The 27,056-nt window shown below is 41.4% G+C and overlaps 1 protein-coding gene across 1 annotated transcript in view; it reads left to right on the top strand.

The window, feature by feature from the left end:
* Positions 1 to 27,056, top strand: part of LOC144797574 (uncharacterized) — a 510,336-nt gene that overhangs the window by 74,402 nt on the left and 408,878 nt on the right. The window contains exon 2 of the mRNA XM_078668235.1: positions 2,835 to 2,955. Within this exon, the coding sequence (XP_078524361.1) occupies positions 2,835 to 2,955 (121 nt within the window). The remainder of the gene's footprint in view (positions 1 to 2,834; positions 2,956 to 27,056) is intronic.

Below are 27,056 nucleotides of genomic sequence, written 5' to 3'. Positions count from 1 at the left end.
GGAGAAATGCATTTAAAGGTGCTGTGCCACCTGCAGTGTGCTTTTTTTTGGAGGAAGATAAATATGAGGTGGGAGAAACAGCAGGGAAATGGAAACAGATGTGTGAGACTGGAGGCAAAAAAAGAAAAGGAAGAAAGAGGGGAAAAAGATCACCTTGGCATGCGCTTTCCCACACATCCCTGCTTCTTTCTTCCTCCTCCTCGCCTCTTGAAATGAGCTGGGAAGGAAGGGACAGGAGAGGAGATGAGGGGGTGACAAATAAGCAATCCAATAAACCTGGTTAATTTATCAAAATAACAGTCTTCTCTATTAAGGTAGAATATGGGCAGGTGTGAAAAAGAGGAGCGGACTCTGCAGGGATGAGAAAATAACATTCTCATTAAATTCCTTCTTTCACTGAAATGCGAAGTAGTGACTTTTTTGGTACTATGGGGCATATTATCAAGGACCGGTGTTAAAATGATCGCCGTTTTATCGGCAGGACGGCGATAATGGGCTTGATAATACGCCCTTGTTAATTCCCATAGAAGCCCATGTTCTTGTGTTAATATGGGGTTCTATGGGAATGAACAAGGGCGTATTATCAAGCCCATTATCGCCATTTTATCGGCAGTTTCCTGCCGATAAAACGGCGATAATTTTAACACCGGTCCTTGATAATATGCCCCGTTGTTTTATAGACGCTTGGTCTAGGTTAATAAGCACTATACATAATAAAAAGCAATTTCAATGCATTTATGCCTATATTTTGTAACCCAACTTTTCAAATAAGTGCAAGTAAAGACTAGATTATTTTTGTTTCCTTATATGTGCCTATATCTGAAAGTACTGAATCAGCCGACACAAGGTTTTATATCCCTTAAAAGAAAACTAAGATTTTAGGTTTTGGTATTGTATTGTATTGGCTTTTACTTAGTGCCTACAATCCTTGAAGCGTTTTAGGACAAGTAACAATCTATTCTAGAAACTAGTGTTAGGGGTTAATTCAGTGGTTATTGATTTTCAGGCAGAGCCTACCAGACAATGCAAGGTGTCTGGTTGCAAAAGTCAGCTTAACAAGAATTTACCAGTGGGCCTAAAGCCCGCCCATTGCTTTCTATTGGCTGGATTTATTGTCACTCGCATTAGCTTGCTTCTTATTCAATGGCTTACCTTGTCCATCTAGTGTTTGTCTCTCACTGGAGCATATGCTCTTTATTTGTGTCCTACCACTATTCACGTTTATGGAATTACTTTTTCTTTTTGCTTAAGCACTACATAGGAGTGCATGTGTTTTCCAGCTATCTCCCTTGTGTGCTCTCACCTGTGCTCTCCCCATGCGCTCCATGTAACCCCCTCGTCCTCATACTTTTCTCCCCATCTAGCTCAGTGTTGCTCTCTCTTGCTCGTATGCTTCTCTCTCACTGAACTTCATATAGCTGTCTCCCTCATGTGCTTCTCCTCTGCACCAATTGTTGCTCTCTTCTTCGAGCCCCGCCAAGCCCCATTGCTTTCTCCAACCCACTCCTTCATTACCCCACCTCCTTTGTTCTTTTTTTAATTTCATTTGTTGGAGTGCCGGGCAGCAAATTGCTGCCGTCCCGCTGCAAAAGCACTTTGGCACTTCTACAAATTCTTTTATTTTGTTAAAGTGTGCCCACTATCTTAGTACTGTCAAAAAATAAAAGAATGGCCACCCTCTTCCTTTTGTTGGCACACACCAGCAAGAAGAGGCACACGTTTACAGAATGACTCGATCATCAGCAGTGTCTGCATCATCATGCCCTGTTTTTTTTGCCTATGCTAAACAGCAACAACGAAAAGCATTGATTTTTACCACTTCAGTGTCACCAAAAAGCATGAGCAAAGCCTGCCAGTCCCAAAGGAGACAGCTATTGGCTGTCCAATGCTTGTTATAATGTTTACTTGGTTTGTGACCATTGAGATACAAAAGGTTGCCAAAGGATCTGTGTTATTAGCCAGTCCAAGTATGATGCAGCAATGCTCTTTATCCATACACAATGGCAGGCGAGTCTTCCAGAGAATAAGTGAAAAAGTTCTGAGTTTAGATGTTAGGAATGCTACAGAAAGGTTAGCATGTGCTGGGATGAAAAATGAAAATAAGGAAGATGAACTGTAAGTAATCCAGCCAAAGCACTCACACCCCTGTTGGTTTTGGATCAGGTCTTTAGATCAGTCAGGTATTGAGATTTCTGTTCAAAATGTGAATGTGTGAATGAGCAAGGAATGGAATTGGCATAAGATATAATACTCGGGCCATTTAAGTTCAGTGGGGGCTCTCCCGCAATGGCGGAGGAGCATCGCCCCCTTCTTGCCATCACCTTCAAAAACATGAAAAACAAAACAAAAATAACATGGGTTTAAAACCCATTTTCTTCTTGTTTATTTTTCTTCTCTGTGCCAAGTCTTGGAGGTGGGGCCTGGGGGTAACAGTACTGAAGAGGGAGTGGTGGGCACTGCGGTTTGGATACCGTCTTAGGCCGGCAAAACCGTCATGCGCACTGAAGCTCTCCCCAACCCAAACTGTGTTGCCGGGTTGGAGAGAGCCCAGTCTGTTTGAGAGTGCAAATTCACAGCGCTCAGTCCAATCCTGAAGCTGCTCTCATGCATAAGAGCAGCTTCAGGATTGGCTGCAGGGCAGTCTGGGAGCTTGTGCCTGCCTGCAGTAGAGCCAAAAGATCGCGACACTGGAGTTATTTTTCTTTTTTTTTCATTTTTCTCTGTCGCCCCTATCAAAAAACCCTGAACCCCCAGCCCGCCTCTTTTCCCTGATACAAGCCGCTCCTGTTTAAATTGCAACATTACTTATGTAAACTTTGCTGTTTGAATCGCAGGTTGAATTCTTCGATGTTTCTACTTATTTCTCTGCTGATGATTGGAAGCTTTTGCAAGAATGGCAGCAGGACCTTTATCGGAATGTGATGAAAGAAATTCATCAAGCGTTAATCTCACTAGGTAATGTGGCACTTTCTATCTTTTTCTGTTCATTTTGTACTAAGAAATGTTCCCTCACCGAAATAAGATTTTCACCTCCTAAAGACAGTTTTTTTGTGGTGCCTGTTTTACAAATTTTCATTATCACAATTTACTTTTGCGATTTCCATGCTATATTTTATATTCTGCTATGTCTTGAATAGATGTGGAAAAATATTTTTTTTGGTTTCGCAGAGCAATATCTGAGCCCAGTTGCATTCCAACCATTTTACATTATAGGGTAAATGCAGGCGTTCAACCTTAACTTTTTTGCAGAACCTTGGAGAGGTGAGACAAGCACTGCACTGTTGCACTAGTCTTTCACAGATACTGGACATCTTTGAAGGCTCACTTTCTTGTTCTATGTAGATGTAGTACACCACTGAAAGTGGTTTAACATTTCACCAGAAAAAAAAGCTCTGCTCTCCTGGTCTTTGATGAGAGATGTATAACCTGCATGCTACTGACAGTGAAGTTGCTAAGAATTGTCTGGCCCATCCCAACAATGTCCCATGCAAAGTCTATCCCCTTACATGGTCATGACCTTTCAGGATGAAAGATTGGATTCCTTGCCTTTATATAAGACAAAAATCAACAACTTAGTCTTAGACCTCTTGAAGCCGAAATGATAAGGGTTATTGAATTTGGCAATTTTAACACACCTTCTTTACAGTTATTACATCCTAGCCAATTACCATCATATCTCTATGCTTTCTCTCCCCTCTGAAATCAGTGAGAGCTCCATCGACTCTAAATTTAAACTTTTATCGAGTAGCATAAGATATTTGATTCCGCTCTAGGTTGGTTTCCAGCCCTGATCTAGCATACGTCTCTGATTACAGTTACCCTTGACAATACTAGACTGCCTCTTGATGAAGGGGACAGCAGTTTTGATCTTGTTGGATCTTTCCCTGCCTGTGACAATGACTCTCATCCTATTATCTTCGACCACCTCCCTGGGATTTGTGTAAGGGGCAGTGCCATTGCTGGGCTGCCTTCCTTTCTGTCTTTTCCTCCCTTTCTAGTGGCAGTGCTGTCTCCATTCCAGGTTGAACTAACACGTCCATTGAGGAGCAGAAAAAATAAAATCAGGATTTTTGCCACAAGTAGCAGGACAAGTGGGAGCCCTCCAAAAACGCTTCCCATCGTGGAGTGTATGAAAGATGGTATAAGTCCAAAAAATCGTCTCAAAGGTGCGAACCAGAACAGAGCTGATACACTTGAAAAAGTGCACTATTCCTTATGTATCTGACATGTTAACAATACGGTGGACCAGCTCCCCAAAATGCAGCGGGAAGTTAGTGTGGAGTAGTGTCTGTATCTCAGACGAGGACCTTGCAACCGGGAGATCAAACATCTCTCTGGCTGAAATTAAGGCCACATCTTTTTTTAAAAACATGGATTTCAGTTTGCTCAAAGAATCAAACTGTATGTCGGAAACATTTATCAAAGGCCATAGCGCTGCCTCCCTAACTGTACGGTCAGGTGGAAACAGAACTTGTGTGCAACAAGTCACTATGTAATTAACTGTCACTAGATAAGCGGTGCCTGGTTCCATTCTTCAGCAACCTTGATCATGCAGCATTAAATAGCTCGCATTCAAGAGGAGCTTGAACACTGGATGAATCATGGCAGCTGGACAACCCTTCAGCTAACAAGACAATGTTTCTACTGAAGCATTGCAAGCCCCATGGAGAGAAATGTCCTTGCAGACTAAGGAACCGCTTAAAGCATCCTCTCAATCTGAACGACTAAGGAAAACCTCTGTGTGCCCATTCCTGCATCCAAACCTGAACAGAAATTCCCAATATTCATGCACACAACCATCCCCTAGGTCTTCATTTCTGCCTTCCTGTTGGTATTGGAGAAAGTTTTGGAATTGGAAAGTTGTGACCGTTAGGGTGATGTAACCATGGATTATCCAGTCTGTGGATGGTGTCTCAGCCACGGTGAAAGGTAATTGTTCTAATTTTTGAATGTGCAACATAGTATACCTTGCATCTCTGCATGCCATTACCATCTGTCGATCTGTTTAATCATATTAAAAAACCAGACCAGTACTGTTGATGTACTGCCATGGCACAGGGCCAGAACTGATTGTTGGTAAAGTCCAGCTCAGAACTACAATCGTCGGTAATTGTGACTGCTCATGTTGTAAAATAGACATGCCTTGCTGTATTTTGCCAATTGCAGAAGACAATATTTTGCCCGGTGAATAAATCCTAGATGACCATGTGGTCATACCATTGTCAACCACAGCCAAAGCCTTTTCGAAATTTACCCTGTCGCTCATGTCTAATCTCTCAGCAGCTTCCCCAAAGAGCCCAAACCCTGCTGCTGAAGGTTAGACACAGCAAGGCACTCAGCGCGCCTATCACTCAATCACAGTGCCTAATTGTTTGCATCACTCTTTTCAATCTTTTAAGTTGCGCCGTTTTCATGTTTTTTATCTCTCTCCTCCTGGCTTCTGTTAAACTGTCTCCGTTCTGCCACGACTTGTGCCGTTTGAGCGGAGTGACTCGCTTTGTATAATGCTCCTACATCCTCCAGAAGTGAGTGCTTACTCTGTTAACGCTCTAGACACTGCTGCCTCTCTTCCCCCTCCCTCCTGCTCTTCATAAACCAGGAAAGAGCACGCACACATAGCCCAATCCCTGCTGCTGAAGGTTAGATGCAGCAAGGCACTCAGCGCGCCTATCACTCAATCACAGTGCCTAACTTTTTGTATCACACTTTTATATCTTTTAACTTTTGCCGTTTTCATGTTTTTATCTCTCACCTCTTAGCTTCCATAAAGCTGTTCCTGTTCCGCCACGGCTTGTGGCGCTTGAGCTGAGGGACTCGCTTTGCATAACGCTCCTACATCCTCAGTTAGTGAGTCTAAGCCAAATCAAATCAAATCAAGTTTCAAGTTTTTATTTATTATGTTTTGGCTCTCGATGAGGGCCACATAAAAAGAAAAATAAACATTACATAATACAATAATCACAAATAATATGAATATATGAACTTACATAAACAATAATACAGGACAAATCACAAGAGTTATCAATTTTTAAAGTGAGCCACGGCATCATTACAGCAACCTAATAAATATTTAAGAACCCTTTAAAAAATTTAAAAATCCTACAACAAAACAATTCATTCGGAGGGCAGTAAAGTGCATGTATAAACAGTTTAGCATTTAAGATTCCCAATTGTAAACAAATAGGCTTAATCCATTTAAGTCGCAGAGAACGTAAGGCAGAGCAAACGAACAAGACGTGGTTACGATCTTGAACAGTGACATCACAAAAGTTACATATCGGGGAGCTTCCGTGCCATTTTGCTAGGAGTGAATTAAGTGGGAGTAGATCATGTCGTAGGAGATACCATAACCTACGCACTCCATGGGGAACGTTCCACGTCAAATATTGTTGGGTCAGTTTGGGGGAGTATGTCTCCAACAAAGGTTCCCTATTATATAATTTGGGTTGGGCAAGAGTATCCAACCTATAACATAGCTCCCACGAGGCTCTTTTTAGTGAAATTTTAAGCTCAGAAGGAGAAAGTAAGAATAGGGTATCCTCATCTACCTCCAACAGTGCTACAGCTTTCCTAAAGTTTTTTAGTAAAGAGGAAAAATCATTAAGATTACCCAGTAATTCCTTTTTAACAAGCTCTCTTAGTGTACCTGGTTTTCCTCTAGCCAAGCATGCTACCCATCTTACTAATGCCACCAATGCCTGTGTCCAACAGCTACGGAGTCCAAGTTCTAATCTGCATGAAGATGTAGAACATGCATTGCTTAGGGACATAATTTTCCGTAGCACCCGTCCTTCCATTTTTTGAAGGAACCCCCAATATTTCATTTCCACTAATTCTATTCCGTACAGGAGAGTAGCTGGCACTTTTGCTTTAAAGACTTCCAAAAGAGGAGAAAAATGTCTCTTCCCCGTAGCATTATATAACGAACATAACCCCCTTCCATGGGCCAAAGCTTTACGAGAGTTATGTTCGATATGAGGTGTCTCACTGAGATTAGATGATATTATTTTACCCAAGAACTGATATGTTTTAACCACGTCTAGCCTTTGCCCCCCTATAGACCACCTATAATTGCTTGATCTACATTTTCTTTTACCAAAAATGCACATGATTTTACTTTTTGACGAATTAATTTTCATATGGTGCGCTACAGCAAATTCATGCAATGCAAGCAGGCGATTAGATAGACCCTTCGGGGTCAAATCCAAGATAAGAATATCGTCTGCGTACATTAGGATAGATATAGCTGATCCTCCAATTTTCGGAGCAGCACCCTCGCAAGATGAAATAAGAATTGGGAGGTCAGCTATATACAAAGAGAACAATATAGGTGCTAACATGCATCCTTGTTTGAGACCGTTCTGAGAGGGAATAGATGTTGTAATACCCTCTTCACCACCTTGTAGTACCTTACACCATGTTTTCATGTGCAAAGAACGGACCAACGCAAGTAAGTATCCTGGCATACCCAATGTCGCCAGTTTTCTCCACAGCGTTGGGCGGTCCACTCTGTCAAACGCCGCGGAGAAATCAATAAATGCGGCATATAAGCCACCATCACGGATACGTACATACTTGTCACTGATCACCTGTAGCATCGTCAAATTATCAAGCGTTCCGTGATCTTCACGAAAACCAGTTTGTTCCATTGGTAAAATCTTATTAGTTTCTGCCCATTCTATAATTAACATTAATACGCATTTTGCGAAAATTTTCCCTATGGCATCTAATAACGCTATTAGGCGATAATTAGATGGCAGCTCCCGATCCCCCTTTTTAAATATAGGAATTAATATACTGCCCCTCCAGGAGTCAGGGACAGTTCTAGTTAAAAAGCAGGCCTGAAATAAGGGGAGAAGAATCCGGCTCCAAGTACAAATATCCTGCTTAATAATTGTCATAGGGAGTTCGTCTGGACCCATGGCTCCAGTAGAGCGCATACTCTTTATTGCCGACACAATTATTTTTTCTGTAGGTAAATTGCATTTTTGTAAATCATTTGATTCCATCATACCAGTATCCTCCAATACTTCATTTGGGGCATATAATGCGGTTACAAATACTGTCCATACTTTTTCGCTTATGGATATAGGACGGGGAGTTATTATAGTACCACAGCCTTTTCTTATTATAGACCAGAATTCTCTGGTTCGATTAAAGGTTATTGCCTCCCTCAGGCTAATCCAAAGAAGATCCTCTTTTTCTTTTTTCAGTTTCAGTCTCAATCTAACTCTTCTGCGTTTTAATAACGCTAGTAGAGACTCATTTTCTACCGTTCTATTAAGATACTGGCTCCTGATAAGTGCATTTATCTCCCTATTCAGAAAAAATAGTGGAGTAGGTGAAAAGTGGGGTTTTTTTGGACCTCCCTTTTTCTTGGCGAATCCAATAACTTTTTTAATAAAAGTTTCAAATTGCAGGAATTCTATTCCCTCCCACTGATCAAGTTCTAATAGGGTTTGAGCCAAAAGGCTTTGTACTTCCTTCATGGAAGAGGAACCCCAAAAACATCTACCTGATCTTCGATCGATAGTAAGATCTCTATGCTTTAAGGACCAAGTATTAGTTTCAGAAGGGGTTAATAGAAGAGTCAGATTTATTATTTTGTGATCACTCAGTATAGAATGAGTGACCTCCATATCCTCAATCAAGTGGAATGACTCAAAATCCGTGATGGCATAGTCCAAAATAGACTCTCCCCTATACGAACCATGTGTAAAATGGGCAGGACTATCAGAGGGCATTCTGCCATTAATGATAAGTCCTTCTAGAAGGCTTAGTTCCTCCAACAGGATCTTACCTCTTTTACTAGTTTTTATATTAGGAGGCCAGGACATTTGGGGTATATTATATACTTCTTCCTTCAGTTTATTTCTAAACTTAACTAGAGTAGAGTTGGATATTTTACTGTTTAGATCTCCAACCATTAGTATAAAGGGGGGAAATTCAGCATTCATTAGATTCGCTACATAGGAAAACATTCGCTTCATGATACAATTAAAACATTCCTCAGGGGGAATGTATGCGTTTAAAATAACAAACGAAGACCGTGTTCCAACTTTGCCCAGGTTAGTGATAGTTACAGATTGAAAAAGATTGCTAGAATCTGAATAATGCGTGTAATGCCATTGAAAAGAGGTAGATAACAAACAAGCAATTCCTCCTTTCGCATGGCCTTTTTTTGAAGATTTTGCAGGGGCCTCTAGGACATAAAACTCATTCCCTATATAGGGTAGCTTTTTACACCACGTCTCCTGCAAACATATTACATCAACATTTAATTTGGATAGAAAGTCGAATTTCTCAGGGGAATTAAACATGCCAGCAGCATTCCAAGAGACAATTTTTAAGTTATTGTTAAAGATGTTGGAAAAGTCTTGGGTTGTTCACACAGTTAGTAGAAAGAACCCCCGGTAGCCAGTTCCACCTCTGATTGTCTTCTATTAAAGGAACATCTGCATGTTCAGGCAATGACAAGGCCTGAGATACCATTCTTTTGCCTTTTGAGATCCAGATTTTCAGATCTTTACTACCTGAATAACCATCATTATATATAGATACTGGATTACTAATACTATCTCTAAGGGTAGTAGATGTGGATCTATTATAGAATGGCAATACATCTATTCCTCTACATTGGAAAAATTCCGCTTGTTGTAGAACAAGATTAGAAATTATTTTTGAATAAAATATTACTCTTGTTCGCTGTCCAATGCTTGATTTTACTGGGAAAACCAGGTCAATATCATTTGACAAAATCAATTTTAAATTTTCAATTTCTTTAAAGCAGTTTAGGAGCCAAGATCTATTCATTTTTACATCTTGGTCAAACAACGGAAGAAAATCCAGTATTAATGTATCTACTGTTCTCATTTCACATTTTACTGGTTGAGGAGTTGGGCCACTAATAGTATTAAGTTGGGGTCGGAAAGTAAATGCAGTTGGATTTAGTACTTTTACTATTTGTGGCGGAATGTCTATCACATCAGTCAACACAGATAGAGGTTCCGGAACTAGTACCACATGAGCAGAAGACTGTTCATTTGTACAGTTCTTAATCGTACTATCATCTAATACATCATTAAGTTCAACGGCCACTGCTTTATTTTTAGTTACATTCAATAGTGGATTTTCCCCGTTTCCTGGCTCCTCTCGTGCATCAGCACATATGCTTTGAAAAACAATTTGCCTTGGTCTTTTTTTCTTATATTTACGTAATAACTTCCTATTTTTTCCTTTTATTCTTTCTTTTCTAGTTTTAGTCTGAGCCTGCACTCCATCATGGCCCTTTTTTTCATTGACAAAGATTGGGAAAAGTTCATTTCCCGTCGTTTGCACCGTCTCTATTAGACTATCATCTTTGTCAGTGTATTTTATGGATTTACTCTCTCCAAATAGGACAGAGCTCTTCGGGGGTGGATGGGTGTCTACTTTAACAATTAATTTCGAAGGAATATTGCCCTGCAAAGGATTAGTACAAATTGGCAGGCTCTGAACTGCGGATTCAGTAGAAGGTAATTTAGTCTTTTCTACTACAGGTTCAGCGGTCGGTGCTTGAACATTCGCACCCTTTTTTGCCAACATTTCCTTCAAAATCTCAGACACAGATGATAGAATACAATCAGAACTCACAGCAAATTTACCAAGGAGCAACAGTATAGATGACAATATTTGTTCAAGTGCAATCAACGATTCTGATATCGGTTTCTCATTTTTTGGATAGCTAGATTGAACAAAAGAACAAATCCCTGATATATTAAGATGAGGAGATTTCAAATCACTGTTTGTTAAATAGTCATCTTGAGATTTGTTTGATGGTGTGCTACTATATAGAACCATTCCAGATGGTGTTGCTCTAATTGGAATTTTACTGTCCACAACCTGGGCAGATGATTTCTTATCCATGTATCGACCACAAAGTTCAAGATCAATACTAGTGGAAATGGATGTAACAGCAAAGTCTTCATCTTCCTTTTCTCTCTCAATAAAAATATTATGATCATGCGCCAAGAAGATACTATCCATCTTTTGAGGGGAAATAGATTGTTTTAATTCAATCGGTACACCAATATTTGAATCTATTTCTAACTTAATTTGTGAATGGGAGTGAGGCGATAAACCAGACTTTGAAATTATTGGGTCTTTTGCAAGTTTATTTCCTGATTTTTCCCAAATATGTTCCAGTTGCATCTGACCTTTTATTAACGCACTATTTTCTGATTTTTTCCTCAGGCGTATAGGGTCAGATATCACCTCTTCTTTATCCTTTAGTACTTTCCCAGAACGTAGTTTCTTGGTAGACATGATTAATCTTTAAGATATAGTCCTTCCGTTAAATTATAAAAATATAAATAGTCGGTTACGGAAGATAGCCGAAGAGATCACAGTAAACAGAAAACAAGAATATAGTCAAAAGATCATCCGCATATTGATGTATGTAAGTTTGCTGCAATATCAGAGCAACGAAAAAGAAATAAAACTAAAATAACGGGGCCCAGCCCGGCCTACCTCGGCCTCTGAGGGCCACAGAGGGCCCGCCCTTTGCCCGGGCTTAGCCCGGCGTCGCCCGCGCGCGTCCCGCGATGCGCGTTACCTCAGCGCAATTTGTTCCAGCTGAGGGGGGCGTGGCAGGGAGGTTCTCTGAGCCCAACTGGCTTGTGGGCGTTGATGTTCCGTGTCCTCCAAACCGGCCAGCAAGCCCTTGTCAGCGAGTGTTTCCCGCGGAGCGGGAAACGCGAGCGGTGGTTGTCAAGCGCTGACAGATAGCGCTGCAGAATGTAGAGAAAGCACTGGCGCTTCCAAATAGCGCTGTAGAGAACTCAGTAGCTGAGCGAGTTCAGGGCAGACAGCAGAGTTTCAAATTTGACAAAGACTAGCAGCCGTCTTCATCAGCAAACAGGCAGGAAAGTTCAAATCAAATCAAAACGAACTTTATTCGATTTTGAGCATTAAAATCATAAAAGCAAGCATATAAAAAAGAAAGTACATCATCATATATTACATTGAAAGAAAATTAATTTATACATGACTATCGATCGGAAAGTTCTGGTAAGTTCATAAGACCTGTTCACCACAGATCAAAACGCAAAATGCCCGAGCTTCACCTCCAGGTTCCCACACCCGCTCTCCAAAGTCAATGCCCTATGGATGAACTGGTTAGGGATATTTGCCTACGCTTTTCCTCCTCTCCCACTCATTCTCTGGACAGTTTCGGAAGCTCAAGCAATCTTCCCCCTAACTTATTCCTGGAGGAGGCATCGCTTGCATACATTGGTCCAACCTTTTAGTGAACCGCTCCCATTCACCGGTTCTCTCTTCCTGCGAATACTTTTGCCTAGAAATCAAGAATAACAACAAACCAGTGTGTACATTGCACACTTTTAACCACCCCCTAGGGGATAACCTTACCTTTATTGAACATCTCATGGACACTGTTTCTGCCAATATGGGACAACCAAATACACAAATATACCTCGGAAACCTCAACCTCTATTGGATTGACCTCAATGACTCAGCAGTCAATAGCCTCAACTCTTTCCTCTCAGACCTCGCCCTCACCCAAATGTGTAGCACCCCCACACATGATAAAGGATCAATTCTAGACTTAATCATCTCCAAAGCGGAAGTCACCCAGCTGGTAGCGATCCTTCCCTGTGATTGGCTGACCATCACATCATCACTTTCCTCATCAATGAAGCAATAAAACATCTCACTACTCAACCCCGGGGACCAAAAATTTGGAAGAGAAATCTAAAAAATGTAGATGCAGATGTAGTCACAACTTCCTGTCCCAACATCCTGCTGCCCCCCGAAGGGTCTAACGCATGTACAAGATCTGACTGATCACTACTTCTGTTCCATAAATAAGTTCCTAGACAAAGTCGCTCCACTACAATGGAAAAGAGCCTCTACAAAGGAAAAGAACCTCTACAAAAGACTCCAAACCATGGTACGATGGTAGACTTAATGAGGAGAGAAGATCCCTGAGATTAATTGAAGGAAGATGGAGGTCAACTCCTTCCTCATGTCACCTCAAGTTGTTAAGAACAAGAAAAAACTACTACAGAAAGATTAAACAATGAAAGGCAATCTTTTTCAGTAAATCAACTGGACCAAGCAAAAAAACGGCCCCAAAAATTATTTGAACTAATCAAAATACAGTTATAGGACATACCTCAGCCCCTTCCCCCAATCCAACTCAGATTCCATGCTCAGTTGCGAAGAAGTTGCCTCCTTCATGCTGAAGACAGAAAACATAAAAGCGGACCTGCTCAACGACTCAACCCTTTCTGGCATTTAAAAACACTAACCCCCCCCCCCCCACCCCCACCCAGGAGCCCTACTCATATGCCCCTCTAAGTTTAACCTAAAAAAACCAATGCTTCTTGGGCCTCCTTCACCTCATACAGTGAAGATGCGATAGCGAAAATGCTCACTTCTCTGAACCCATCCAACCATTTCACTGACCCCCCCCTCCCCGTTAGCCAATTAAAAGACTTCATTCCTCTGTTACTGCCTATGTGGACCAAGATTATAGGCGGTGCACTCTCCCTTGATACCATAGCGGACTTTTGCAGTGGCTCCGGTATATAACTGTCTTAAAAACTGAATTAAAACAACAGAGTCAACTTTCAATTCATTGAGGACACCCCACAACTTTTCATGGACTACACAATCGAAAGCCGCTGAAAGGTCTACGAAGGACAAATAAAACTTACCTACTTTGGCCTTAGAATATTTACCAATTAAAAGGCTTAAGTTCAAAATCTGCTTGTTAGTTCCTAAGCCAGTTATAAAACCATATTGGACGTCGCTTAAAATGCCTTTTTCTTCGGTCCATCCCTGTAATCGATCTAGAACAATCCTGCCTGCTACCTTCATCAGGGAATCCAACAAAGATATCGGACGTTAGCAGGCAGGGTCCTCTCGATCTCCCTTTTTAAAAATGGAGACTATGATGGATTCGGACCATGTACTAATGAATCCTCTTTCGCAGCATGCTTATAAAACCCTGGCTAAAATGGGGCCCCAAACCTCCAGGTTTGACTTGTAGAGGTCAATTGGTATGCCAACAGGGCCCGCGACCTTACCACTCTTACTTGCTTTGACTGCGGCATTTACATCTTGAAGCGAGATATCAAATTTAATGGGTGTAAAAGACTGATCTAAATTCCCTATTTCGGGCCTCTGGGAAGCCTCCTCATTAGACTTCTGTCTAGCATATACATTAGAAAATAAGTCAATCCAAGTCTGTTCTGCTATGGCCAGCTCAATGGCTGGTGCATCTATTGTATTAATAAGGAAGGGTGCATTTACAGCTGCCCAGAATTTCGAGCTATCTTTAGACTCAGCGGCCTCACTAATGTCCTTCTAGGCCTTATCTTTCAGCTCAGATATCCTATTTTTCCTTGCTTCATGATATAATTTTCTACATACCCATATCTCGTTCATATCTCTCACCTCGCTGTGTAAGGCATTCTTTAGGTTTGAGTAGCTTTTGGTACAATTATTATCAAACCAACCTAAGTCTAAGTCATTTATAACTCTAAAAGCTGCTGCCTCTCTTCCCTCTCCCTCCCTCTCTTCATAAATCAGGAAACAGCGCAGACGTGCAGTGTCTGCGTAGAGCGGAGAGCTGCCAGCGCGCTGCTGGCATGCCAAAGGCAAGCCTGTCTGCGCCCATCCACGCCTGGCTGCCGCTGGACGCCGTACCCCCTGTCCTTTTTGCCCTCTGCCTCCTTCTCTACTCGCACCCTCCTTTATCCACCTGTTTACCTTCATCTTTGCCCATACCAATAGCAATCTGACGCTACTCGAGCAAAGAATGTAGGGCACTAAACTCGGCCAGCCACACTGAGAGGTTCACGATAACCCCTGCCAATATGTCCTCCCGAAAAAGACACAGGAAACGTTCTAACTGAACCGGTCCCTCACCCCAAACTTTGCCCGACTAACCCTGCAGGTTCTAATTTGGCTGACCAACTTAAACAATTAACTAGGTTTATACTGTAACGCCCGTTCAATTCCAAGACATTCTCTTGAAATATGGAGCCTGCTAGACTCCGAAAAGCCTGACTTATTTTTCATCACTGAAACCTGGCTCCATGAGTCTGACCTCCCTGATATCGCAATCACACTCACCGGAATATCAGCTGATTAGACTTGATAGGAACAATAAGAGAGGAGGCGGCCTAGCAATTGCATCCAGGGTCTGCTCTAAGGTTTAAAAACTGGAAACCTTTCTCTTGGAATAGGGAGAAATCTGTATTTTCAGAATGGAGAATTCTACTAAGGGAGCCTGGAGAGGTGCCTTAGACTACAGACCCCCCCCCCATGCACTAAAACTAACTTTACCAACCACCTGATGGAGACTATTGCACCACATGTACTTGTGGCTAACAACTTTCTTCCAATCAGTGATTTCAATTTCCCTGCCGAACTTCCATCTGACACCAACACGTGCCAACTGATTTCCAGTCTTAACACTCTGGGTCTTCGACAATTGGTAACCTGGCGCACCCATTCCGCAGGTCATACCCTCGACCTCCTGTTTACCAACACCCCTCATAATAAAGTGGAGCCCCCTATCCCAATACTCTGGTCAGACCATCATTTATTGACATTATCATTACAATATGTCACTACTCAAAGCATCCCCAGCAAAGAACAGAAATTGAGCAGACCCTGGAAGAAAGTCATGGTCAGAGAGATGGGGTAATGGATCTAGATCCTTAGCAATCCTGCATTAATAGAGCATATCTGGTGAAGGTTACTTGTTCTTGACAGTGGGAGACCCCTTCCCCATTACTAGTGCAAAGCTTTAAGATGTGCCAGAACAAGTTAATGTAGTCACTCTTTTTTATGAAAACATTCCAATTTATTGCTTCCTTATTGGTTTTAAGATGCTTGTGCAAAAATAGTTTCCTGGAGCATACGTGGACATCTTGAGCCATTTGCTTTCTGTACGATATGTGCATTTTAATAAAAATTTGTGAAATAAAAAAAAAAGTGTTATTGTTGTTTTGATAGTCTGTTGAGGTTTATTCCCTTTGTTCTTGAAAGAGAGTATGCTTCAAGAGTCCCAGTGACTTCGGAATGTTTACAAACTTTGTAACGTTGTCCAACTTTGATGTGTGTGAGTCTGGATGGGTGACTGCTGTTCTCGGCTGCAGTATTTGGATGCTAAACATGTATTTAGTTCAGTGTTATTATGGTCCAAAATTGTTTTAAAGTTGCAACACTACTCTATGCTGTTCGATGTTGCAAAATTCAAGGCATCTCGAACTGTCCGGGTGATGTGTAGTAGGTCCTCAGCCACTTACAGCGCTGGTGACACCACAACAATGTTGCTGCTCCTGAGTTTCAAAAAGAGAAGGGCACCCCACCCCCCTGCCAAGGAGAACCATGCGACAAAAAAAAAGCATTGGCATAGTCAATAGGTCTCGCCTTTGGGACCTTCTAAGTGTTTAGCCATGCAACAGTTGATGTTGTTGCACCAAGGCTATTGTGCTGGATAACCAAACAGTGATGAGGTCCCAAAGGCGAGACCTATTGGCTATGCCAAGGCTTGTTCTGTCTAGAGGACAGTGCTCCTGCACCTCAAGTGGCCAGCCTCCAACTCCCGGCATAATCTGTATTTCACTAAGGAGAGTGACCGATAGTTAAGGGGCACCTTCAAGCTAGTATATCGGCGCAAGGCAGTTTTCATCATGGCATGAGTGTCTGGTATGTGTGCGTGCGTGAGTGGGTGTGGCCCGATCTACCACGGCAGATCTGGGAGTCACCTCACTTCCCTAATCCCCCCACCTCCCTCCCCCCCAGGACCCTCTACCATCGCCCGCAGGAGGCCCCCGCTGTGTGGCACCCCCTCCCAAGACCAACAACCCCCGACAACGCCCCCGGAGACGCGTGCTCTAATGATGCAAAAAAGACATTGCAGGTGAGTTCGTTATTTCTGGATTCTTCACTGTCTGTGTCTTGTCTACATGTTATGTTGTGAAGCGTTAATTGGGGGAAGATATATCAATTTGTTTGATTAATATAAATAACACGTCAGTGGCGTTAGCCCGTTTCGAAGCGCTCCCAACTTTGACAGCTAGGAAACATGACACACGCGGAGATAAAGCAGTCTGCCCAGGATCTCACCCAGTGTACCGGCAGCAAAGCTGGAATTAGAGCCGGGATCTGACGGTTTCCCTGTCGATAATTCAACGGTCTGACCTCACTGTGGCATGTGTGTGTGTAAGACCCGTGAATATTGTAGTGACATTCAGTTTGATTCATCAACGTGAATTCGGCTCGCAAAGGGCCGGATTCTGAGAATCTGGCCCTTTGCGAGCGCAATTTTTGCATTTGGGATTCATCATCCCAAATGCAAAAATCGCTATTATAGAAATCGCATTTTAGCGAGGAATTGCAATTAAGGAATCTCTATTTGAGATTCCTTAAATGCAATTCATTAACCAATTTTAAATTGCGAATTCGCAATATTTGGCCGCTATTTACCACGAAGTCAGACTTCGTGGTAAATAGCGAAAAAAATAGAAAAAAGCACTTTAGTGCATTATTCTCTGTTGCATGTTACACACACACATGTCCTTTGGACATGTGTGTGCGCAACACCTGTGTAATGTTGCATTTCGGGGGTGTTACAGGGTGTCCTTTGGACACCCCTGGCACCCTTGAAATCGCATCCTTATTTGCGATTAGCAAATTGCTAATCGCAAATAAGGAATAACTCTCCATTCATTCCTATGGGCCTGTAGGCCCATAGGAATGCATGGGGAGTTATTCCTTATTTGCGATTAGCAATTTGCTAATCACAAATAAGGAACATGTAGGAATCGCAATATTTTTTGCAATTCCTACATGAATCCCGTTTTGCAAGTCCTTAATAGCGATTCCTTATGAATCGCTATTAAAGACTCGCAAAACGGGTCTTTGATGAATCTAGCGGATTGTACGGTAAGAATTGTGGACATGAAATAATGACATGTTTTATTATATCGCGTGCTGCTGTCAGAGAGCGTACCTGTAATCCTTCGAATCCGTGGGAGCAGGTGGCCAGTGGGTTCTTGCTAGAGGATAAATTCCCAGCTCCCCTACACCCCTGCACCCAGAGGACTCTGAGCCCAGGAATGAAAGGGAAAGGGGAAGTGGATAACACACAGAGAGACTACCACACAAAAGGTCTTCGGTTACTTCTACTTCAGGAAAGGCATCTCCTGTAAAAGTAAGCAAAACATTAATACAGTTCCCCACTACACTCGGGCACAACCTCCTTACTCTCTCTCCCAAGAATCCAATCTTAGTACCTGAATGTGTGTGGACAATTGCCTCTCTCTATAATTGAGTCTGAAGGTTTAGAAATCCAGATAAAGGAAATAATCCAGATTGAGTTCGTCAGACAGTTCTGGTAATTTCGACAATTGCTGTAATTTTACGGTGGTATAACTATGTATAATTAATATGCATATCAACATATACAACACTATACTTGTTGTCTTCTAGGCTCCGGAAGGATGAAGAACAATAGCTGCTTGCACAACTCCTCAAAGAGTCTCTAGTTCATAAGCCTTATATCTTAGTATTCCGCTGGCTGACAGACACTGGATCGATCATGAGTCTTTGCTGTCATTCATGTGCCTCAAGAGATTCACCAATATACAAGAGTTCAGTGCACCAGGAAGGACTCCCGTGCTGACGGCTGGATACAGGATTCAAATTAGGAATACAGTGCAGAATCAAATTCTTACCTCCCTCCAACTAAGAACTGTTCCAAAAGAAGAAGCGTCCTACCAGGACCTTGTGGCGAGAAAAAATCTGCGTCTCTGCAGAAGCGGGATATCTGGAACGGGAGGGCAGGGAAGCGCTACTTAGACAAGCGCACAGACTTCTGAGGAATGGGAAATACCTAACTTGACTGTGAGCTGACAGGAAACTAAACTAAACAAGACGCGCTCTCACGAATGCGTCCATTCCGCTGGAAAATGACCGTTGAAGTGCGCTGAGGAAAAGGCACGAGCGCACAAAATGGCCGCAACGGAAGACTAGAACGTTAAAGCCCATCAACCGTGGCACCATCAGGAAGGGTATTTCTGTGTCTCGCTTGAGCAACCATCTGCCTCCACAAGCAAGCAGAGAGCAAGTGGTTAGAACCGGATTTGATCTGACAACGAAACCTCGGGGCAGAAACCTTCACCCCCCACTGGGACCTGACAGCTGCGGCGAATTTTGCTTAATAGTTTGTAGTAAATAACAGGTGTCATTATTCTCCGACCCAATGGTTGCCTTTTATCGACCTGTGAATAATAACAACACTAAGCAACTCACCTAAAACTACCTTACATCCATCCACCTATCGGCCGTGGAACAAACTCAATTTGGAACACTTGGAAACACAACTAACATCCAGTATAAATCTGGAAACCATAAATTCTGTTCAGAATCTATACGAGTGGCTACAGGAAGCTTTTGACATCCTGATACCACTCAAAACCACACAACAGAACAAAAGGAAAAAAGCGCCTTGGAGAAACATAGAAATAAAAAACATAAAACAACAAATTAGAAAGCTGCAACGTACCTGGCTCAAAACAAACGCCAAACAAGACAAACTTCACCTACAAAAAATTAACAGATTATATAAGTCTGCTATCAAAAAAGCTAAAAAAAGGTACTATTCAGACAGAATTCAAAACGCTAAATGTGCAAATAAAGAATTCTATAAAATACTCAATGAATTTCGAAAACCAAATTGCCTAGAAGGAACTCATCCTGTTACTCAAGATTTCACAGACAAACTGGCAAATCATTACAAGGACAAAGCAGACACGTTGGACTCATACTTACAACAGAAACAAAGCACCAGCACTAACCCTTGTTCAAAACAACTATCCAAGAATGCTCTAATCAAGCCTCTCCGTTCCTTCCAACACATCTCACACGATGAATTTATGGACCTGGTCAAAGCAAGCAGGCCTGCCGGCAGCCCTTCTGACCCCTGTCCGCCACAAACTTTCAAGACAATTCTTTTATCAACGTCTGCTGCCATTCCAGTAAGAAGAATCATCAACGATTCCTTAACTACTGGAATATTTCCAGAAGAACTCAAAAAGTCATACATACGCCCTTTACTGAAGAAAACAAACTTGGACCCGCTGAACCCCGAAAACTACAGACCCATTACAAATGGACCTTTCCTGGGCAAACTGATAGAAAGAGCAGCGTTCGCCCAGATGTCCCAATTCATTGAAGAGAATGACATACTTTCAGATTTCCAAACAGGATTCCGTCCGGGAAGAGGCACTGAATCTTCCCTCCTTGCCATCTGGGATGACCTAAAGAATACAGTTGACCGCAACGGGGTTGCTGCGCTACTCCTCTTGGACCTCTCAGCAGCCTTTGACACGGTTGACCATGACACTCTGAAACAAAGACTTTATGAAGCCGGCATAGAGGGAACTGCTCTAGACTGGATCGCGTCCTACCTTCGAAACAGAACTAATGTCATCCACACCCCACCTTTCTCGTCCAAACCGTACTCCACAAAAGCAGGGGTCCCTCAAGGTTCTATCATCTCGCCCATGCTTTTCAACATCTACATGAAGTATTTACCAGTACTGATCAATAAATTTCACCTCACGTGCTACAACTATGCAGATGACACGCAAATACTCCTTCAACTGGAATGCCCCAAAGACATTGGAAAATCACCAATTTTCAGCTGTCTCAGAGCCGTGGATCAGTGGATGACTTGGAGCCATCTCAAATTGAATGCTTCAAAAACTGAAATACTCACGTGTGGCGATTGGAAAAATTACAACCCGCTTGCCGCATGGCCTGATGAACTGGGATCACTGCCTAAAGTATCGAAGGAAGTAAGAAACCTCGGAATGACCATGGACTCCAAGCTGTCGATGAATGTCCAAGTAAATAAACTTGCAGGATCAAGCTTTGCTACTATAAAAACGCTGCGACGAATTTTCCCTCATTTGGGATTTCCACACAAGGTCCAAGCTACCATCTCCCTTGTTCTATCCAAACTCGATTACGCCAATAGCCTCTACCACGGATCACCTTTAACGACCATGAAAAGACTACAACGGATTCAGAACTCGGCTGCCAGACTACTCCTGCATATCAAACCACGAGACCACATCTCCCCTGCCTTGAAAGCCCTGCATTGGTTACCGGTTGCCAGAAGATCCACGTTCAAGCTGCTTTGTATTACCCACAAAGCAATACATGGAGTAGGACCACTCTTCATCAGGAATAAAATCACCAAACACATTCAACAAAGGAACCTACGCTCTAAAGGAGCATCTCGCCTCAAAATCCCACCATACAAGAAAAAAACAATGGGTGGCACATCCTTCTCTGTTCAAGCAGCCAAACTATGGAACTCTTTACCCCCCAACATAAGATCCACCGACAACCACCTTATCTTCAGAAAACTACTCAAGATCTGGCTCTTCCCCACATAGGTACCATACGGAAATAGAAATTTACAGCATATCCCTCTGTATATAAGCATTTGTTTTCACTATAGATATGTATCTATCTTTGTGTATTACTTTATAAAACATGTAAAACAATTATGTTGTTAAGAGAAGAAAAAAAAAAATAATAATCATCAATAAATAAAAATCATTTTTGGTCTACATGTACATACTTCCATTGTACATCTATGTACCATCCATGTACTTGGATCTGTGTGTCTGTTACTTTTCTCCTGAAAAAAAGCATATCCAATGCACTACCCTATCTCTCATCCTGTGCCTCTATCAATATATTTAATCTAAATATACTTACTTTTTTATGTATCTATATATTTTTAATGTACTTATGGATCTATATACTTATCTCTTTCTTCTAATTTAGCATTTCCAATGCACTAGCCTATTTCTCAGCCTATACTTCACTCAATATATCTTCTAGCCCAACCTTCAGACTCCTCTCAAACTTCTTTCTACTACTCCTTCTAATGCACTACCCTATCTCGCATCCTATAGATCTATCAATATATCCTCTACATCCACTCTCTCATTTATCCCAAACCCCATACCACTACTATGATCGCCAAAATAACCTTTTCTAGACTCTCTCCTGCTCTACCCCTCCATGCATCATCTGACACCTTTTTACTACACCGATCCCCTAAAACAAACATTTCTAAACTCTCCCCTCTGACTCCTTCCCTCCAAAACTCCTTTTTACTCATCCAAAAGCCTCTTCCTACTACTAATATATATATAAAAAAAATCTTTTACTCTTTTATCCCTCCACTATCCTTTTTTTCAATAAAAATTAACAGACTAACATGTTTCACTTCTCAAATTCCATATTCAACTATACTAATATACTGCCTAAATAACTGAATAACATATCTACTACTCAAATTACTTCATATTTATACTATACTAATTTTCAACACTAATCCTTTATGGGTTCCGGAGTGGCGTGCTACTCGCCAGAAAAGCGCTTCAACGCCCATCAGGGGTAACAAGTGCTATATGAATGCAAATCTTTCTTCCCCTTTTATCCATCCGCTATCCTTCTCACTCCAAGTAACAGACTAATATCCACCACTGAAATTACCTCATATTTCACCATATTAATTCACCACTAATCCTCTATAGGCTCCCTGAATAGCATGCGTCAACAAGCGAGCGATAGATAAATACGAACCTTTGTCCTACTCTATCCTTCTGCTATCATTCCAAATCCAAATAACTGATTAACTTATCCACCACTTAAAATGTACTTGCATGTTTCACTATACTAATTCAACACTAATCCTCTGTGGGTCCCGGAGTAGCGTGCTACCCGCCGAAAAAGCGCTTCGACGCCTCGTCAGGGGTAGTAAGCGCTATATAAATGCAATTACAATACAATTACAATACAATGAAAGGAAGAGTTCACTCTGCGTAGATTGAAACCTGGTGGCCGCATGAAACTCGCACATCCCCGCAACGAGCTCCGAACAGTTTGTTTTATTAATTCATTTAGTGTAAACCTGTCATACCGACGAACATGTAAACCTGTCTATTTGGTGATGTTTTTAGGACGCTATGTATGGAGATGCGAGGATTTTTCGACAAATGTAATTCCTGATGCAACAGTCATTGTGTTGGTTTTAGTCTGTTTCTGAGCACCCATAGTTTTGGCAGAGAAAATAAACAGAGCACAGGCAAAGCCATAAAGAGGTTTGCCCAGGATCCACACAGATCGCCGGTGGAAGGCAGATTCAAGCACAGATCGCCCAGACTGGCCATGATCTTTGTCGAAATATCATGTGCGAATGCGAATAGTGATCATGTGAGTTCGATTTCTGGTCATTAAGGGAAAACCTCAATTGGAAATGTTTTCCAGACGTTCTGCTATTAAGCAAAGTGAACTTAAAACCAACCCTCTGCCACAGATTAAGTACGAAGCAAGATGTATGATACGTTACGATGTGTGATCTTTGACGTGTGCTTAAGGGCTCTAGTGAGCTCGCCCTTTTCCTTAACGAAGGGGACCTGGTACCCCACCGTCTGCTTCGCGGATAGGGTGGGCATTTAGTACTGGTGAGGGGTGTGGGGTCAAAAGTACTGCGGCCTGAAGTACTGTCCCTGCCCGCCAATGGCCATCAATCCTCTTCAGGGGTAACATATGGAGAAGGAAAAAGGGAGAGAGACCACTGTGTTGGCAAGAGAGACGAGAGAAGGGCGAATCCCAGGATCACACAACTCTTGTTGTCAACAGGGTGGAGCTGGGTTTAGAGAATAGATCTTCTAAATCGTCAACTCAAACATTTAGCAAATTGAAAACACCGCCCTTAAACTGGGGACATCGCTGCAACAGGTTCCCCTAGGGCATTTTTATTTCTCCCTGAGTACTTTTATTTCAGGAGAACTTTTGCACCTTCGATGTGAATTTGTTTGCAAGCTCAGGTGACAGCATCCTTATTCTCACAATTACATCCTTGCTATGTTGATAAAAGTCCCATATCTATCTGCATGGGCAATACATTTCGATTGAGGCTTTCGTCTTTTCAGGGTGTTTAGGTTTCGCCTGACGAACAGCTGCGCAAGCAGCATTTCGCGCAGGCGAAATCTTATGTTAGAACAGTGTGGCCGTAGTATCTTATGTTAGAACAGTGTGGCCTTAGTTCCGCCTCTCGCTTCTGATGGAGAGCGGTAATTTCTTCTGGTAGTTTCTCAATGTAAAACCTCCATGCTACCTCTAATTTACCGCTCAAAAGGTGTTGGGCCCTTCACACCATGTATTACCTTCAGGAGACTTTAAATAAAGATGAACAGTCAAAATACAATTATTATTGTAAGCCAATAAAGAGAGTTGTTGATTATTTTAAAGGGTTTTATTTTCTAGTCAAAAAGTTAATTTTTCTCTGACCCTTTATTCATTAGTAAAATATCAATCAGGTTACAGAATTTGGAAAACAGGAAAAATATCAATAATACAGAACACATTACAGTCTGCATATAAGCATTACATGTAGTTATGAAAAATGTGGCGCAAAAGTCTTAAAGAGTTTCTAAGAAAAATAGTCTTGCAAAGCTAATCAGTACTTAAATAGTTTGCAAAAATATGCTATTAAGAGAAATAAATGCATAAATCAAATAAATCTTTTCAGACCTAATTAATTAGTCAAAACATAAACTTAAAGTTTAGCATCTAATCCTATCCTGATCCACTGCACTCTCTGTCTGTCTGTGTCTAAAGAGGAAAGCAGCCCGCCGTTCACAGGCCTCAAAGGAATGTGGCATGAAGTGCCAAGATATGACGTGGAAGGAAGAAACCTCCCCCTGACACTCTTCGGACGCAAGCCCGCCCTTCAGCAATCTCCCGGGACGTTTCTCGTACCTAACCCATAGAAGCCAGCTGAGCTGAGAAAAAGAAGAAGTGCCAGCCCCCATCCAGAGAGGACAGTATTTATACCATAATTATTGGCAGAGTACACAAAGATGTAACATTTTTCAGTAAAACCTTTACGTGATTGGTCAGTCATGATGCATGAGGTCACACTTCCCTGACTCATTCTAAAAACCTGACTTCACTAGTCTTAACAAAAGAAGCATACATGAATAACTACATTTATAAACATTTGCAACATTTACTAGGAAAAATGTTTCAATCTAATTCATCCTTCCTTCCTTCTCAGCGCAGTAGATGGACACTTTTAACTAACTGGTACATTGGCACAGTTACAAAAATTCAGGTTGTCCTTGACTTTTTGTCATGAGGAAAGCTGCCACAGTCTGCGCATGCTCCCTTCTCATTAAATTGCAAGCCATAGCCTTGATGGATTCACAGGCAGCCATGTTTTGTGTAGGCCCCAAAAATAAAACAAACACAAAGATAATATTAATTTCATGTAAATCAGTCCATTATGTTTCCCTCCCTCATACTAATACCCCTTATAAATGTTTACCTAGCCAAGCTATTAGTGAAAAGCAGCTTTTCTATTATTTATTACAACATGCAAAATAAATGTGAAAATAGCATTTTCATGCTTTTAGTGTAACATTTAAAAGCACACACAGTTAATATAGCGCACACTGTTAATACAGCACACACAACATGCTTTAATGTTTTAGATAGCTTTTCATGCAAACAAGCATTTAGTCCCTTGTGTCGTGTTTGGTGCATTATTAATTCACACACATTATAAAAAGAGGTGTTATTAACTGAAAATGTTTATCAAAATATGCAACAAGTCAAAGTCTATTAAGACAGGAATAATAAATTTAGATTGGCAAGGGATGAGCTGGGAAGAGAAAAACACATTCTATTAATCTTCAAAGCTAAAAAGGCCACTTTTCTCTACACTGTAAAACACATGCTAATTCAGCACAAGCATTACAGACTAAATAGGCCTCACTTTCATGTTTTTCATGTGCCATGTTTTTAACTTGCACCAAAATGTGCGTGGCAATTTAAATGCAGCCTGTCTGAAGCACAAAAAATAAAACAATGCATGACTGCAGATGAAATCTGCTCCATCAATCCACCCTTCTGATAATTCAAATCATAATAAAATGATTTATAATTAATCACACATATTTCATTTCACAAGTGACAATTTTTTTTTTTATTTTTTTTTTTTAAATTGCAAAAGCTGAGCATATAATAATGTTACTTCTATTTCTAAGGCAAACACAAGTCTGGTCTGTAATCAGATCATATATAGCCAAGCTCAAATGTTTTAGTGCAGAGATCTGTAAGTAGCTTCTTGGAACAGTTAGTCTTCTTTAAAATAAGTAACTAAAATAATAAAAAAGGAATTCAACAGGACAGTTTCAGCATTTCTTTGCTCATTGTCATCAGCTTGCCATCAGATTGGCTCATACTTTCCATGCAAATTGGACTACTTAGGTGCAGAGAAACTCTGACAGAGCACCATCAATCCTTTGCACTTTTTCAACCAAGGCCTTTCACTCTTAATTTCACTTTGATCACATTCAGATGTTTCAGCACAGCATCTCTCAGATCAAAACCGTTGCACCATCCATTATGCAGATCTTGTGTAGCAGCTGCAATCTGGTGAGAAACTGCACACTGTACATCAACCAGACCTACACAGCAATGGCTAGTGTTTTCCACAAGTGCATTTGCATATGCATTTTCAAGCCACTTTAGTGTTGCTGAAACACAGTCTTTTGCAAAAGGTAACTCTGTGCTGCCATTGTGTTGCTTTATTATGCGTGACACTTCAGGCAGATGGCTACAATCCATTTCTTGTCCAATCTGTTGTTCTGCACTCATTATCTTTGAGATCACATTATGATCTGATTTCAGAGAAACTGGCAATCTATACCTGGGCATCAGTCTTTGCAATAACACATTTGCCACTTTGCAGTTGTCATTTTTCTCAAAAACAGTTCTGATACAACCCTGTTGTGCTGCTTCAAAAACATTTTCTTGAGCCTCTTTTAATTCAACTGTGAAGATTCCATAGAATGTATATGCTAACAGAACACAATTTTGTGCAACTGAATTAGCATTTCTCTCTCCCATGACTACAGTGACTCCCAATTGAGCAGATATAC

This window comes from Lissotriton helveticus, chromosome 12, assembly GCF_964261635.1.
Source record: "Lissotriton helveticus chromosome 12, aLisHel1.1, whole genome shotgun sequence".
Taxonomy (NCBI): Eukaryota; Metazoa; Chordata; class Amphibia; order Caudata; family Salamandridae; genus Lissotriton; species Lissotriton helveticus.
Note: the sequence above shows the minus strand (reverse complement) of the source record. Positions and strands in the feature narration are given on the sequence as shown.